At 37.9% G+C, this 16,455-nt stretch overlaps 1 protein-coding gene across 1 annotated transcript in view; it reads left to right on the top strand.

Annotated features, from left to right (window-relative positions):
- LOC138138315 (transcription factor hamlet-like) overlaps window positions 1–16,455 on the top strand; it is a 107,555-nt gene that overhangs the window by 80,500 nt on the left and 10,600 nt on the right. Inside the window, 2 exon segments of the mRNA XM_069058153.1 lie at window positions 9,982–10,110; window positions 11,473–11,602. Of these exon segments, the coding sequence (XP_068914254.1) occupies window positions 9,982–10,110; window positions 11,473–11,602 (259 nt within the window).

Raw genomic sequence — 16,455 nt, 5'->3', positions numbered from 1 at the left:
GAACAACCGTTACATAATTTGAACATGTGTGAGGGAAACTGAACCAAAATTTATAATTTACTTATGAAAATGAAGCGGAAAGTTAGAATTACACTTTCTAAGAATTGAAAATATTTTTTTAGTGAAGAGAATTTTGAAATGAATAATTTGGAAATTTTTTTGGAAACGAAAAATCTTCCTAATATTATTATAAATTAGTTTCTTCACTTTCGTAATTATCCTGTGAGCCGAAAAGTAAAATTTGAATCAGATTGAAAATTTTATAAATGTTTTTTTCTTCGCAAGATCCAAAAAAATCAACGGAACAAAGTTTTAGTCTGGTTTTGTTTGTCATGTGACATAAAGAGGATAAATTATAAATTGATAGACAAGCATAAAATGTGACTAATTTTTTTGATTGATGGACCTGACCTCCTTTTATTTTGACATTAGAAGGCATTGAAACGTATGACTCAGTCAGCGGTTAACTTCCGTTTTCACGACCTGAGGTCCTCGTTGGTCAATTTCGTCGCTTTTGTAAATATTTTGCCGCTGATAAGCTCGTCGATCACGTCGCAGTTTTGATTTTCGTCCGATAACAGCGTTACGAACCTCCAACTTGCACCCCCTTCTTCGCTGATAAACCCTCACACCCTAATTGGCCCAAGACCGTAAGCCCTTGGTGCATTATGTCTGGTCCATCGGCGTGCATCCCGGCTTATCGATCTTCCTTAGATTCGTTCAGAAAAACCCCTTTTCGGCGACTTCCCTGTCAATCATCTCCACACCAGGTGGAACCGACGATTCATTCACAAGAGTCGTTGTACAATCGCGCCTCCTCAATCACATTATCGATTCATGTTTGGCTTAGATAAATCATATCGGCTAATCTTGTAGGAATATATAAATGCGAGGCAATTAGCCGGGCCCTCATTTAGTCTAATCGCGAGTGGTGGTTGGGATGGTTGTCCTCACCGTCGATCAGGTATTGTAATTTTTTTGTTGTCATAACTCGTCCTGTCGGTTCGCACGCGCACGCTCTCCCCTGCAAGAAAACGGACGCGAGGTCAAGATGTGCAAGGGAGACTAAATATTTTTTCATTGTGACATAATTGGAAGCACAAAACATGTCACAAATGTGTCATAGCGGCATGAGAACGCGCGTTGACCGCTTTCGTGGACAAACATGTTATTCGAGGTCGTCTTCGGAAGCTAGGGGAGGCTGGACTTCCTCTCGATCGTCAAGCATCGATTGCTGATGGACAGCCTGTGGGAAAAATTCGCGCCGCCAATTTGCATCATAATGCCAATTCCTGTTTGACGCAACCGCCTTTTCACCATTTTCCAAATTCAGTTCGTTACACCAATCAAGTAAAAAACACTAAAGTAGTCTCAAATGGTTATTTGTATGTCAAGGCCGCGAAATCTTTCTTAACGTAACGAGAGAAAAATTGTCGCCGAGGCCGCTTGCGGCCGACGCAAACAATCTCGAGGATGTTAAAGGAATTCGCGGCCAAGGTGTATACAACATTTTTTGTGCAACCCAAAAATTTGTAATTATTATAAAATGAACAAATAAAATTACTTCACTGTCAAAATGTCCGAAGAGAATTGCAGCGATAGCGATCTAAACGGCAGTCTTTCTGATTTGTATCAAATATTAAATAACGTTTACTTTAACGGCCGTCGTTAAGGCACCAGCCGCGAAATTGGATTTCGCGGTACGCGAAATGCTAATTTCGCGTACGGTTGCACAAAAAATATGTTTTTGGTAAATATCTCTTCATCTATTGTTCTAATGACTGATCAGAAAATTTCTTGCAGAAAAGGTTCAATACTTTTTTTCCATACAAACAACTCTTTTCATGCATTCCGGGTTAATAGGTTTAAACCTAGATATAGCCCAGTTATGGTAGGAATTTTCTCCGTGATATCTAAACTTATCAGCGGTAGGACCATAGATAAACAGATATTTACTTAAAGCTCAGTTTTGACAGTTCTTATGCGCTGTAAAAACTTCTCGATACGACGTATTGCTGGGTGTTATTTATAATAACTAAATGACCGCAATTTATCCAGCTGGGTGAAAATTCCCAAGGAATCAGCTATAAATGTTGGGCTGAACGCCGCCCCTCGAATAATTGATAAACTGGACCAATTAGTCAGATGAGCCGTTTATTTTCCGTGCAGATGCTACATAACAACCCGTTTTGATGACCACCCGGGCTGGCGCAGACGTAAATTTTTTACAACCCCATCCATCCAAGTCGCGCATACATCATCCCCGTGCCCCGACCCCAAAATAATGACTTAATTTATCTCCCGAGATCCGCCAGTGATTTTTAATAGAAACTAGCGACATTCCGTCACGATCTCGGACAATACCATCGGGGCCCATTCACGGTCCATTTTATGTCAGATTTCGGCGAAGGCAAAGAAATTTAAGATGCTACCGTTTGGTGAGACTGTGACAATGTGGCGACGGTATCGAAACGGGGAGGGTCACATTATGAGGGCGCGGATGGGAATAAGTGATCATGGGACAGTTGACACCTCCGAAAGGCCTCCCGCGGTGTCTAAAGTGACATCTACACGGCAAAGCTCCGTCCCGAGGGCTTAGACATGCTCACATCCTCTTTTGTCGCCCTAATCTCGATGTAAAATCGGCCGATTGTGATTTACTTTCCGTGTTCGGGGTTTTTCGAACGCCCTAATTGGTCGGCGCAATTAAATGGCGAAGTTTTCCGGAGCGCTTTCCCCCGTGACGTCGCGGTAAAGTTGCTTTCGCGAGAGGCGAAGCGGAAAAAGTTCCCTCGCTGTGTACATTTCAAAAATTTAATATTGCACTCACCTAACTCACCTTATGAAGTTCATTAATTATTCGTGGATGAGGGAAGTTTCTTTCTGTGTTGCGGAATGGGGGAAATTGGGCGAGAACTCGCCGAGAAAAATCAAGGGAAATCATGCGGGAAATTCGCAGCTGACTTCCAAGTAAGCATCTTTGAACATTGATGACTTATGGGATCGGCGAAATGGACGGCTGAAATGAAACCAGACGCTGAGCTAGATTTTCACTTTTTCAAAATTATTTTTAGAATTGTTTGGCAACTCAGTTTTTTCACCTCCGTCTCTGTATCGGTCATTTATTACGGAAATAATGTATTTGGTAGAGACAAAACAGGCAAGACAGGATTAGATTTGCACAATTATTGTAGGTAATCCTGCTCGATCACAGTAATCCATCAAGTTAGTGGCAATTTGATAAAAGGAGTACGTGCGCTTCGCAATAGGTCATAAATTTTTCCGACAGTTTATCTCTCCGGATCTGCCAATTAATGCAAAAGTCCCGTTTTTGTGAAACCCCAAACTCGCCCCAAATTCGCACCTCTACCTGCCCTGCGACTTTTTTAAATCCCCAATCTCCATTCACATCAATCGTGACAAGACATCCCCTTTCCAGAAACTAGCAAACATATAAACTAATTCTTTTTTCTGAAAAGACACAGAAAAATCAATCAGTGTCTCCATTTGGGTCACTTTTGTTACGCGAGAACAGATGCATCACTTCAGCTGTCAATGCCCACAGCGGGCCAGACACGTCGTCGCCGTGAACAACCCCGGGCGACCCTCAGTACCGCGAGGGGCGCCTCCACCGGACAACTTTCAATAGATTCGATCAATATGGCAAAGAGCTTCCGATATGTAAGCGTTCGACTGTTAATAACCCGATTACTCGATACCTTTCCGCAAGTTTAGGCCCTGAAGAAATCTTATTTCGAGGGACGAGACAGCCTGATATTTTCGCACTTCACACTGACACCCGCTTTGAAAGAGATACCTCCGATTGTTGTCTCTAACACGGCTACCTACTGGCATAGGTGCGTGAATGTGACAAAATTCCTGGGGACAATGGCGATTTTCGTCCCGTGATGGGTCCCCTGGACAATGCTCCATTAATCTTCGTGGTCAATGCTGGCGCGATGACGGTCGCTGATAACTTGATTAACGGATATTCTACAATAGGAATTTCAAAAAATCGATCTTCTAGTAGCTTTTCCTTAAAGAACAGAGTTTCGACAGTGGGTCTCTATCGAGAAACGGTAATTTAAACAAATTTAGTGTGAAAACAAAAAAGGTTATTTGCATCATAACACGTTCAGTACAGAGTGTCTATAAAAGAATGTATGTATGTCAAGAGTTCTGTGGAATTTGAATATTTTTGATTTTTGCCGCTCTATAGGATATTGTGATACCAAATAGAAAAACAGAGGTTGCGTAAGTCCGTTAATGACAGGTCTTTAATAAGGACTGTTGATAAATGAAATGTAATTAGAATATAGAAAACTGAAAAAGTCACAAGCTAAACAACTAAGACATCGAACTGACAACTGACGCTAAGATTTAATAATTGTACATTTGACAGTTGACATCTGATTTGACGGCTTTAACGGCTCGACATAGTTCGACACAATAAAATTATAGAGCCGCACAGTTCCACAGGACTCTTGACATACATTCTTTTATAGACACTTCGTATTTTACGTACATTAAAATTAAATGTATTTGAAAGCAAATATGCGGTAGATTATATAATTAAGAGTAGAAGTGAGTCTTTTTGTGGTAATCCCCGAGATTGAAGGCAACTAGACGAAGCACAAAAAGACGTCAAACTCAAATTCCGTGTTGTAAATGAGTCTTTATTAAGACGGCGCCTGGGAGGGGGTTGCACAGGGGTTTCCCTATTAAGATTATTTGAAATATTTCTGAGCAAAAAAGTGTTTTTAGAAATTTTATTTGCTATGTATTATCTATGAGTGTTCGAGTTGAGTTGATTGTCAATATATACACTAGATATTCTGTATTTTCGTCACCTATTTAATTTAAACCATTTTGGTTTAATGAAAAGACTGCTGTTTGTTGTTTTAGACTTGTTCGAAAAAATCCGTTCTTGAGGTAAAAAAAAATCTCTAAAATGAAGAAAATTCCCTATGTTGGAGTAGAATATTCCTCCAGTGAGAGAAATAGTGTTCGACCCGCCCCGTATCTGTTGAAATTCTTGTTTGTTATTTTAATTAGTCGTCGGCGAAGGGGTGGGCTGATCCATCGCGAACAGCCAACCCTCGCCCCGTTATAAACGATCAACTTCTGCTCGGAGCCGTATTCAATCTCAAGTTATCTAAAAGTTATTTCCTAAATGTCAAAACAAGAAGTAGATAATTGATCATATAAGACAAGGTACGGTTCGCCCCCGGAAAGGGAGATAAAGGGTCGTCGGGACAGAGACAGCGAGAGGTCAAACTGCCATCATTGGCAGCTGTCTGCTGATATACGAGCTAATAACCGCTGCGACACTTTGATTATTGCGACGACGTCACGACCCACCCCCGAAATTGCCGCCCCTCGGCGTCTTGCCTTAATTGTCGAACGGCTTAAACTCGATTTGACCAACTTATTGGCCGGATTAGCGCCAAAGCTGCTGATGTAATGCACAAGAACGAGACGAATAAATCATACTGGAACAATATGGGCTTGACCTTTATGGGATCGCGACAAATGTTATCGGTGGCCCTTACACTGCGTTAAGTGACATCTGCTGTTTATATTGGCGTTATTGGACAAGGGTGGCTTTTGCAAAATCTTACCCAAAACGAGAAGAGTACGTCACGTGATGTCAAATCTGTATGACACTGTGTAAATTACAGCCCCGCCCATACACTTCTTTTCTCATTTGATTTATTGTGCCCAATTAAGACATTGTGATGTTTATTTCACCGTTATGCAGTTCCAGAAAGAATCCCGTGTCTTCAAATTTAATCAGTTTATGGTCTCTGCCATAATAAAACATAAATCACTTTGATAATTTAATACACAGCGTACGTAGCAGTTAAAACCGTGATTGATGACAATCATAATTAAAATTATTAATAAGTGCTATTAGTAATGCAATTCGCTACAACTCTCCGATAGCATACTCTATTTTAATCGCTTCTGTTTTATGTTTTGCCAAATTTATCTCCGCTCCCATTTATCATGTAGATACGTAAGTAAGCAATCGTCGAGTGCTGCCACCTTTACCTGGCCGCGACAAGCTAGCGCGGCTCTTCAGGTAAACAGGTGGCTTCGATAAGTGACAGGTACGCGATCGTTGTGGATGAGTCCGCGAGGTGGCGCCACGCCACTTGAATCTCCCCAGTAAACGTTCGCATGACTTGGCGTCTCGATCTTTCAATTTTGCGTTAGTTTTTTTTTTTGTATGCGTTCGCATATTAAAATGCAAAATAAATAGGTTGCAGTAAATTAAGCGCAGTCGAAGCAATTAACCAGTCAAACCCATAACGCATAAATAAAGCTAGAGTAGCGGTGAATGCAATTATCAGAAGACGTGTATGCGCGGACTAGAAAATGTCAATTAATTCAATTAATTAAATAATTCATAGGATCGGGACAAAAACGAGCGTAAAATATGGATAGAAAGTACAATTATTGGAAAGTGTGCAAGCCGTCGTGGTCAATTCACACGCACTGGTTCGTTGTCTTGGTCCCTCCTCAAGAGTGGTACAGATCGAGGCATCGATCGCGCTCAGCCGAGCCGAACGACTACATAAAAATTGAATCTGAGCGAGCTTCGGCTGGATTATTATCAATTATCACTCCCCGGCACGTTACGGCCCACGAGGAACCCCGGCGGCGGCGGCCGGGGGTTTGACGCCTTGCGGTTTCTCCGTATCACTTGAAGGGGATGAGTTGGGGTTGGTTTTTGAATTCTTTAATTGAAAGTGCAGTAAACATTACGGTTCTACTGTGCAGGGGGGGACGTATCAGATGATGATTACTTATTTTTTGTTTTGGATAAGAGTGTGATGACAATGACAAAAGATTAGGTGCTGCAATGTGTTGTCTTGTTTTATCTCAAAATAAATACAATTGGGATTTGTTTTGTAAGATGCACGAATTTATTATTATACGATTTAATCCGCTTTGAAATGGATCTTGGTGTCTAAAATTTCGATCTTGCCAAGTTATTGATTGTTAACAAACACACTTGTCGATGTTTTGCAAGACGCAATTACTAAACCATGAACTGTCGTAAAAATTATCAATTTTTTGATAAAAATATTAAAACCGGTGTATCAATCAGTTGTTGTTTATGTGAAAATATGTGCCAAATATTCACTAATTGATGATGTATAAGGTAACTAAGTCAAATAGTGATTTTTACTAGAGATAATTATAATCATTAATCACAGTTAATTCATCGAACATTTTTATTTTATGTTTTTGTAAAATTCTTTGTGTCTATTTAAAATTTTAAATACGTTAGTCACACTATTAATGGCTTTCCAAAAATGAGAGTGAAAATTATACATACCAAAAAAAGAAGAAAATTAAAAAAAGAATCAAATAAAAAATATGAAACTTGGATTTTATTATGGGATTATTATGATGTCATAACAAAGCTGCAAGAGTTTGACTAGTTGAATTATGAAATAAAAGTCTTTTTTACATTGTTTACGGATTTTAGATTTTTTTGGATTACTATATCCGAAAATGAGCCCAGATTTTGTCCACCTCATTGAAATATTTTACAATTGTCATTGCCATGTGACCAGTTCAGAAAGCTTGAATAACAATTCAATACATATTTGTAGAGGTGTTGGATTCTCTCATGGGCTGTGACCTTGGAAATATTTGCGCGCGGGCGGAACGATAAACCAGTGAAAAATCTGTAAATGAAAACTGAAAACGTAGACTCATGGCCTATAAGAAAATTCAGAATCTATACATTTTGTTTTTGAAAAATTCTCTCTCTACTAGAGATATTTTCATATTTGATGGCGGAAACAAAAGACTGAGAAATGTCACAAATTTATATTGTCAGTGTCAAATTTCTCACAGACGTTCGTGATTTCGACAGAAATGCAGCAAATTGGCAATAAGAAAGTTATTCATCGTCGAACTAGAGACATAATTTGTAATACGTTTGATTATATGAGAATAACTTTTCCTTTTGAAGCACTGGTTTCCTTAGAATTTATTTTTTCAATCTATTTAGCGAAAATTTAAATTTACCTAGACATTCCTTTTTACGGCGTTTATGAGAAATTTGACACTGACAATACAATTTTGTGACATTTCTCAGTCTTTTGTTTCCGCCACTAAATATGAAAATATCTCTACACTTTTTAAGAATAGTTATTTGTACAACTAGTTATGAAAGTCATACTTTTTTTCACGAATTGCAGAATTGCAAATAATAAAAAAGACTTTCATAATCATAACGTGTTGTACACATTATTTTTTTGTATATCGATGTAAGTTGAGAAATTTGCTCTAAAAGGATATATGAAAAATTACAAAAAAAAAATAGCTATGCTTTGACAATCATCTCCAATGAGATGGAATAAAATGATGCAAAAAAGTACTACTTTCACTACGATTTTTCGTGTAAAAAGTGCTACTTTCAGTACGATATGCAAAAAAATATTTTTCATCATTATTGATCGTAGCTTTTCATCTGAAGACAGTTTTCTTTAGTGTGAATTAGTATTGTAAATATGTCTGCAAGATTTTTGAATTTAGCATAAAATGCACAGATACATTTGTAAGAAAGCTGAAAGGCTAATGCAGTACAGGTTAAAAAGTAAATTTTCCAAAAAATCTTAAAATTTTCCCAACATTTTTAAAATGATTAGGGATTGTGTACGAAATATTTTTTTCTTCAGTTACATAGTTGAAGCAGAACAATTTCTTCTCTTATAATATGAAGTTTTCAGTAGTAATATTTTGGAGATTTTGCCATTGTTTTGAAAAAAATTTAAAGCTCAAAAAATTAATTTACATACAGGAAAATGTCTTATTCAATAAATTTATTTTAGTCCAGTAGATTGGTGCCAAATCCGAATTTTAGAAATTTTCCACAGCAAATGTTCATTTGGCAGGATTCTGATTATATTAAATTTTTTGAAGCAAACGGTCAAATCAAATACGTTTAGTGTTTTCAGTTTGAAATATGTAGTAGATTTCATTTCGACTGAACCAAAAGTGTTACAAGACTGATTGATTTAATTTTGCTTTAGTATTTATTTTTATTAAAAAAAACATAAAGATATGTAATCAGTCAGTTTTGTGATTAATTTGGTAATTTGCCATTTTACAGGAACAAAAAAATTAAAATTGTTGAGGATAATGCTGCATTTCCTGAATGCATTTTTCACCTTTTTTTTTTTCACCAAGTGTCTTGTCCAATGTAATCATTATTGTAACTGTAATTATCTCATTTTACTATAATTTAAAGGTAGATACGAGTATACATGAATAACTACTACACTAATGTGTTTTGACCGCATAAATTTGGATTTTTCCATTATTACAAATGCTGAAGAAAACGGGGGTGAAAGTGGCTTGAAAATCATATGTTATGTTGCATTCTAATTTTATTCAAGTAATTAATTGTTTTTATTTGTTCTCTGATATAAACGTATGTTTCCTAGGGTATAATTTATCTATTGGAATTTTTTATTACTCTTCAGTAATCGTTGTACCATATTATTTGTAATTTAGTGTGTAGGTAATTGTGCGTTATTGTTTCCTGTTAATTCGGACTTTTCCCAGATTTATCGTCCACTTCTGTACTTTCTGTGGGTCCTCAACTCCCGATAAGCTCCATCAAGTGGACCATAAATTATTTATTTTGCCATTTATTATCTGTTTTTAATTGGAGTACAAACCCCGAGTTCCCGTTTCCGGGCCAGTGGCCATCAATCACCGTCTCCTGATCCTTTCTTCCGGGGCCTCCGTCCGAAAATCTGCTGGCGTGTCAGCAATTAAGCTCCGGTCGCGTCGAGGGCGCCGCAAGGGCGTGCGGCGGCTCTAATTGTCGGAAGCGGCCGCCCTCAACCCTAATGGGCCGATCCTTAATCCCTTTATTGCACATCCTGCAAAGAGACATGAAAGGCGTCCCATTATCGAATCCGCTTCCTTCAACAGGATCACGTGTTCCAGGTCGTGGCTGGCAACGGGGTCCGGGGATGGCTGGACGGCTCCTCCGAGCACCACAACTGGCTCAAGCTGATCCGCAGCGCCGAAACCAAGAGCTCGGCCAACATGCGCTATTATCTCCAAGGAGGGCAAGTGAGTGCCGACACTTTTTCACTCCACACCTGAAGTGCTAACGATTATCGACTGAAAGGCTGAAAAATTCATGAAACTCGCGGCCGCTGTCGCGTGCTCACTCGCCGTGGTTAACAATGTGATTATTAATTTATGTCTGTGAAATGAGATTTTGATGACATGATATGCGTGAAGTGTGTTTTGTTAAAACTGGGGAATCGATTGGTGCGCCTCAACTAAAACAAGAGACAACACCGAGAGACCCTACCGCAAAAATGGAAATTTCCATCCAATCTTGGAAATTTCCACTTGCAAGAAATACAAACTGAATTTTTCGTGCCCTGGATCTGGAACCCCTCAATTACGCACAATAAATATCAGGAGCACAATGGGATATCCTTGGGGTGTTAATCTTATCTCTTCTTATCTCACACAACTTAGCCTTGCTCGGAGCGATTTCGAAAGGTTCCAGATTTTTCAGCGCTCTCTTCACTTGATTTATTTGCAACACGGTAATTTATATCTAGCGCCATCAAACTCTCATTATGATGGAAGTTTTCAGTGAGCAATAATTATTTGATTCGTTTAACATTTAACCTTGCCTGGAGCCTCTTTTTCAATCGATAGTTGCTTTAACCGAAAGATTATAATAGTCATGATCGGAACTCTATGTAATAAGTATTATTTACACTGAACCAGCCCTCACATAATCACGGTATCTTTAAAAGGAAGAAGTTAATCTTCAATTCATATATTCCGTGTGATAAATGCGGCGCTGAGTGGAATTCTCCAACAAAAAGGTTTCCAATTGTCAAAAAATCGAAGAAAATATGAAAGTCCAAGAAAGTTAATTCGTTTTACAATTAAATGGTGACGATGGACTAGTTACCATAAATAAAAAAGTAGGAGAGTGCATTTGATGCAGATTCTCGTCGATTTTCTTCCTGATTGCTGTCCGCAAGAGTAGCAAAAAATCTTTTATGTAATTGAAATAATAACATGTGGTTTGACAGCGTTCTGTGGTCGAAAGTTGGCATAAATGTTGCCTTAGGTCGTCGATAATTAAATTTAAATTAGATTAAAAAAGCACGGTTCACCTTCATGTTTTCTCTTGGGTCAAAACGCTATAATTGAAATTTTTTCCGCGCCCAAGAAAAAACTACTGCAAAACAGTGTCAGGGCAGACGAGTGAAACCGAGAATTCGCAAATTTACTAAAATCGTACCCACGAGGAAGAACAACGAAAACCGTAACCTTTAGCATCTTGTGTTTGAATAATTCTCCGTCAGACTGTGATGTTGAGCCGATAAATCAACACAAAAGGTTGAAGGCGTCGGCGTTGAAAAATGAACGCGCACACTTTTTCATCTTTGGCGGTTTCAGCTATGGTACGAGACTTGCGTGGACATCCCCCACGGGACCGAGCTGGTGCTGGGGCCCAGAGAACCCTTGAACCTGCAGGACATGTTCGGAGACTCCACTTCCGCCGACGAAAAATCCGACAGAGAGACAGGTAATTCGCGGCACAGCCGACTCGCTCCGCGGTCCGAAATTATAGTTCGCGCGAAGCGCCACACCCATCGCGGTCCAGATAATTGTCCCGATCGGCAAAACACCCCCATCCATCACCCAAAGGCGACGTAACCCATTTTATCAGTGTTATATGACGCAAGATCCATGACTAGGCCCATCTGTCCTCGACCACATTACTCATAATAAACACGTAGCTACCATAAATAATGTTTGACGCCCCGTGTACGATATGACAACTATATCGGAAAGGGTTCGGGCCACAATGGCCGCAGTAATCCGGGTAGGCGCTGACACGGACCGCGTCACGTGACCATTGTTTTCTTCCCCCAGAGACTTAAGTCGCAGATTGATTGAGAAAATCGATTTTTTTTTTCAATTTCGGTAACGGTCAGCGGTCGCGTCCTGTCTAGGGCACCCCAGATTTGCGCCAATTATCCTGTCAAATGGAGTCAAGAGGGGCACATGCCGGATATGGTCAGCGTCTTCCGGTTTGTCGTTGAAAAATCAAAATAACTGTTCGCGTGTATCGGGCGCGTTTGCTTTAATGAGACACACGCGATTGCGTCCGGAGATGCGGAGGTAACGGCCAAAGGGGCACCCTTTGTAAAGGACAAAGGGTTCTCCTCGCACACTTTGATTCCTTTCTCAAGTCTTTGCCACTCAACTGTATCACCGATCTTTACAAATTTCCCAACGAAAACTAAAATCAGATTTTTTTTGACTTTTTTTCCAAAATTTTGAAACTTTAGATTTGTTCAAATTTGTGCTACACTTCTCACAAAACCGTAATGATCGGATGTGATGAGCGAAGAACACATCTTTGTTACAGTCGAGTGGACCCACCCCCCCTTGTACCGTCCCACCCTGAGACACACGTTTTTACAAATTCGTTCGTCGGTCTGCCAAATCTGGCGGTTTAAAAAGTCAGGTGTACTGTTTAGCCCCAATTGACATCTGCCCCACAACCCCTTTAATTCATCATTAAAAACAAAAGCAACGCCATATGGCACCGGCGTGCTATCAGCGCGCCATCTTTGATGCGGCTTCCGCCGAATTATAATATCGAAAATGGAAATCTTCAACCGACCCCCGGTGGCTAATCACGTCAACATCTCGATTTCAAATGACTCGGAATAAGTCGAGAGATGCGGACCCCAGCCCGTTGAGGGTTTTTTAAGGGTTGATATGTCAGTTTAAAATGTTTGCAAAATGCGCAGCTGGGATTAATCGGATTTATTACGGGGATATGTTCGGCTATTGTTGGCGTGGGGTTGTTATGTACGCCTCTGTGACATATTTATTATTTGGCGCTAATGGTCTTCGCCGGGGTTACACATGTAAGAGGCGTGCTGCCCCATTTTTTTGCATCTAAATGCACGCCGATTAGTGATTATGGTTTTTTTGTGCGGACGGTCATACAAAGAAAATCATGTAAAATGTATAAATGTATCATAAGTTGGAAAAATGAGTAAATAAAATGTGGTGGAAAATGATTTCATAAATGATCACAGTCATCTCTTTGATTAATAATAACAATTAGTATTTAGATGTACACTTATTGGGGTGAGGTGAAATATTTTTTTTATCTCACGTTGCCACCTACTTTTTATTGATAACTTATCATTTTCATACGGTTGGCTCGTGATTACGGTGTCATCTTTTCTGTTGTATGAAATAAGTTTAGATACAAATCTATTAATTTAAAAACATGCTTCGTAACCTCCTATCCATTCTATTTAAAGACAGCGATGAAAAATATTTAAAATGGTTTTAAAACTTAGTCGATATAAAATGATGAAAAAGAGACAGATTCAGAGCTTTACTGTTCAATAAAATCATGAATTTTAACAGACAGAGCTTTTTCGAATCAATCAATTTATCTAATTCATTTATATTTGTGAAATACATTATTAAATTAATAGTAGTTTATTTAATGGCACGAGTGCCAAAAAAGGCCCAATTTACACACGAACGAGTTGAATACAACGTTTTTTTGTTCGACGAGCCCCTTAAAGGCTCCAAATCGCTTAAAATCTTTAAAATTAGCTTGACGTTTCGTTTTGAGAAGTTGTGACAATTATCAAAATCCGTTCACACAGGAGAAAATTCTCAAAATCTGACAGTCTCGAACAAAAAACATGTTTTTCTAGCTTTTACAATGTCACCTATCAAATGTACATTGTTGTTGAAAAATTTTACTTTTGCCATTCTGCCATTTGAAGCTTTTAAAATTGCTAATCCAGATTGCTTTAATATTAGCTTCGAGTCCCCAAATAATCTCAGATTGTTTACTCATTGCTTCCTGTTCTTGAACTTCCTTTTATTGCTTTTAACTTTTTTTAGTTGACAAACTGATTGCTCTTGAATTTGCTGATTTAATCTATTGTAGTTCATACCAGTCTTCCTGGGCCGATAAGAACGGCTAAATAAATATTCAAGGCAAAAACGGTAATCTGATAAAATATATTCTACTACGTAAATATGACAGACCACAACTAAAATATTATAAATACAATCTGACTAACAAAAGAAGAGATACTGGGCGGTTATGGGAAGCAAAACTTCAGAAAGCTTCAATCATAGCAACTGCGATGATGAAGAGATGTTTTGCCAAAAATCCAACAAAGTTGTGAGAAATAAATTTATTCAGCATTTTATTTGTTGCCATTTTGAAAATTGTATTTTGTCATGAATATTATGTACATACTCTCGAGTGAAAATTTTTTTAAGTAAAATTCATGTAAACATACAGGGTGACTTTGAAAGTTGTGCAGATATTTTAACCAGTGGTAGAACTCTACAATAGGTAACGATTGAGCCAATAATGCCTTATAGAAATGTTGACATGTTTCGAGAAAAGGGGCTAACATTTTTTCAAAAAAACTTTGGGAACCACTGAATTTTATGAAAAAATGGGTCCAAAAAAATCATAGTAGATTTCTTTGTTGTCATTTAATTCAAAATTAAATCACTTTGATAAGGACCTCAATTTAAATCACAAATGGCTTTCACCAACCTGGAGGAAACCGATGTGGTTTTGATCAATGGCGAAGTCCGTGGACATTCAGAGCTAGCACGGCAAATCTAGAGTGAAAAGTTTCCTCAAAGATACTTCCCAGTGCACGAACCTTTGTAAACGTTGTGCAGCATCTTCGCGATTTCGGGCGTTTCGAAATCAATAAGCGCGATCTTGACCGCCAATGAGAAGATCGCATTTTAGTTGCAGAAGAAGAAGTTCTTCACGAAATTGAAAATCAGCCACAAATAAGTACTCGGCGTTTTGCAAATCAACTGCGAGTTTCTCAGTTTGTAGTTTGGCTGCGAGTTCAAAACGCCGCTCATGAAATTTGTTAAAACAGATATTCTGGCAGGTATTTTGAGCAACTTCTTTGATGTTTCATTTTATACTTTTACTCACAGTGACAGTCTTTTTACTTTGTTGTTTAAGCCTTTTCTGAATAAGTTGCAGGAGCTATTTTATCATCACTTTGCAAATTTTATCAAAGATTCTTTTCAGCGGTTTCTAAACGAACAGATTCCTTTGATTCTTTTGTAAACCATTAACATGTGTACAAAGCAAGTTGGGTTATTTTGCCTTCTTTTAATAGGTACTACTTCAGGTTAAAATATCTGCACAACTTTAAAATCACACTGTATATTTGGCGAATTTTCAAAAAGTTTGTTTTTCTCAGCTACTCTTTATTTTTTCCTTCTACTGCGATAGGATATTTTGCTTTCTTTGTGCCTGAAATTTTAATTTTGGTTATATTGACTACATTTTTTTTAATCTCATTTTCCAAATTTTTTTCTTTAATTTACACCTAAGGCGTTAACAGTTTCTCATTCTAAAACAAGAGGTCTTCCTACATTTTTCCCCCTTATATTTATTTAATTTCTAGAAGGTGTCATCAAAAACCCCAGAGATGTTCTTTACACATACTGCGGGATTATGAACAAATTACAACAGGACAATTATTCCAGATCCTTTGAATTTAGATTCACTCAACTTTTATAATCTTTTTTTAATTGTCTAATTGAACAAAGTTTTTAATAGTAACGAAACACCAAGGATCAAAATTTAAAAATGTGTTTTCCATCAGAAGTACCTAATTTTTTGATAACGCACCGCAACTAGTCCAACATTTGTCATTTGATAAATTTTCAGCGGTGTTATCAAATAATAATAATTTACCAAATAAAAATTTGTTTGACATAGATACTAAACACCTTGACCTCAAGAAACTGTTTCTTAAGGCGTCGCTGATCCAAATTATGTTTTATTTTAATAATTAATGAAAGCAATTTTTTTCTTGATTTATCAGTTCCAAATTTTATCGTACACTGCGTTGTTTTCTTATTTTACAAGTTGATTTGATAACGTGAATAAATATAATTGGTCATCATTAAAAAACAGTGAAAAATATTGACCTTTTTGATCACTTCTCATGGCATAATGGGCACATATCTGAAGACAGTAAAATGTGATTAACAGTAATATCGTGTAAACTGCTTCAAGAAATGCAGTACTTCCCTCTGTATTTTAACCGTTTGATTTGCCGCTACGTTCCGTATAAATCAACACAATAATCGATTTCCATAATTCCAATGGTATTTATTTATGTTTATTAATAATAATTACAACAGAAATTGTAATATCATAAATGATAAATAAGAAGCTGTGTACACATATGGAAGCAAGAGTTATGCTCGTGCGTGGCCAACAAATTAAAATAAATAATATAATAAATTAAACATTAAATTAAGCTAAACATTAACAGGTGGCCTATAACATTATGGTATTTACATTCTTACAGACCCTCACCTTCAATTTAA

Source organism: Tenebrio molitor, chromosome 9, assembly GCF_963966145.1.
Source record: "Tenebrio molitor chromosome 9, icTenMoli1.1, whole genome shotgun sequence".
In the NCBI taxonomy this organism is placed as follows: Eukaryota; Metazoa; Arthropoda; class Insecta; order Coleoptera; family Tenebrionidae; genus Tenebrio; species Tenebrio molitor.
Note: the sequence above shows the minus strand (reverse complement) of the source record. Positions and strands in the feature narration are given on the sequence as shown.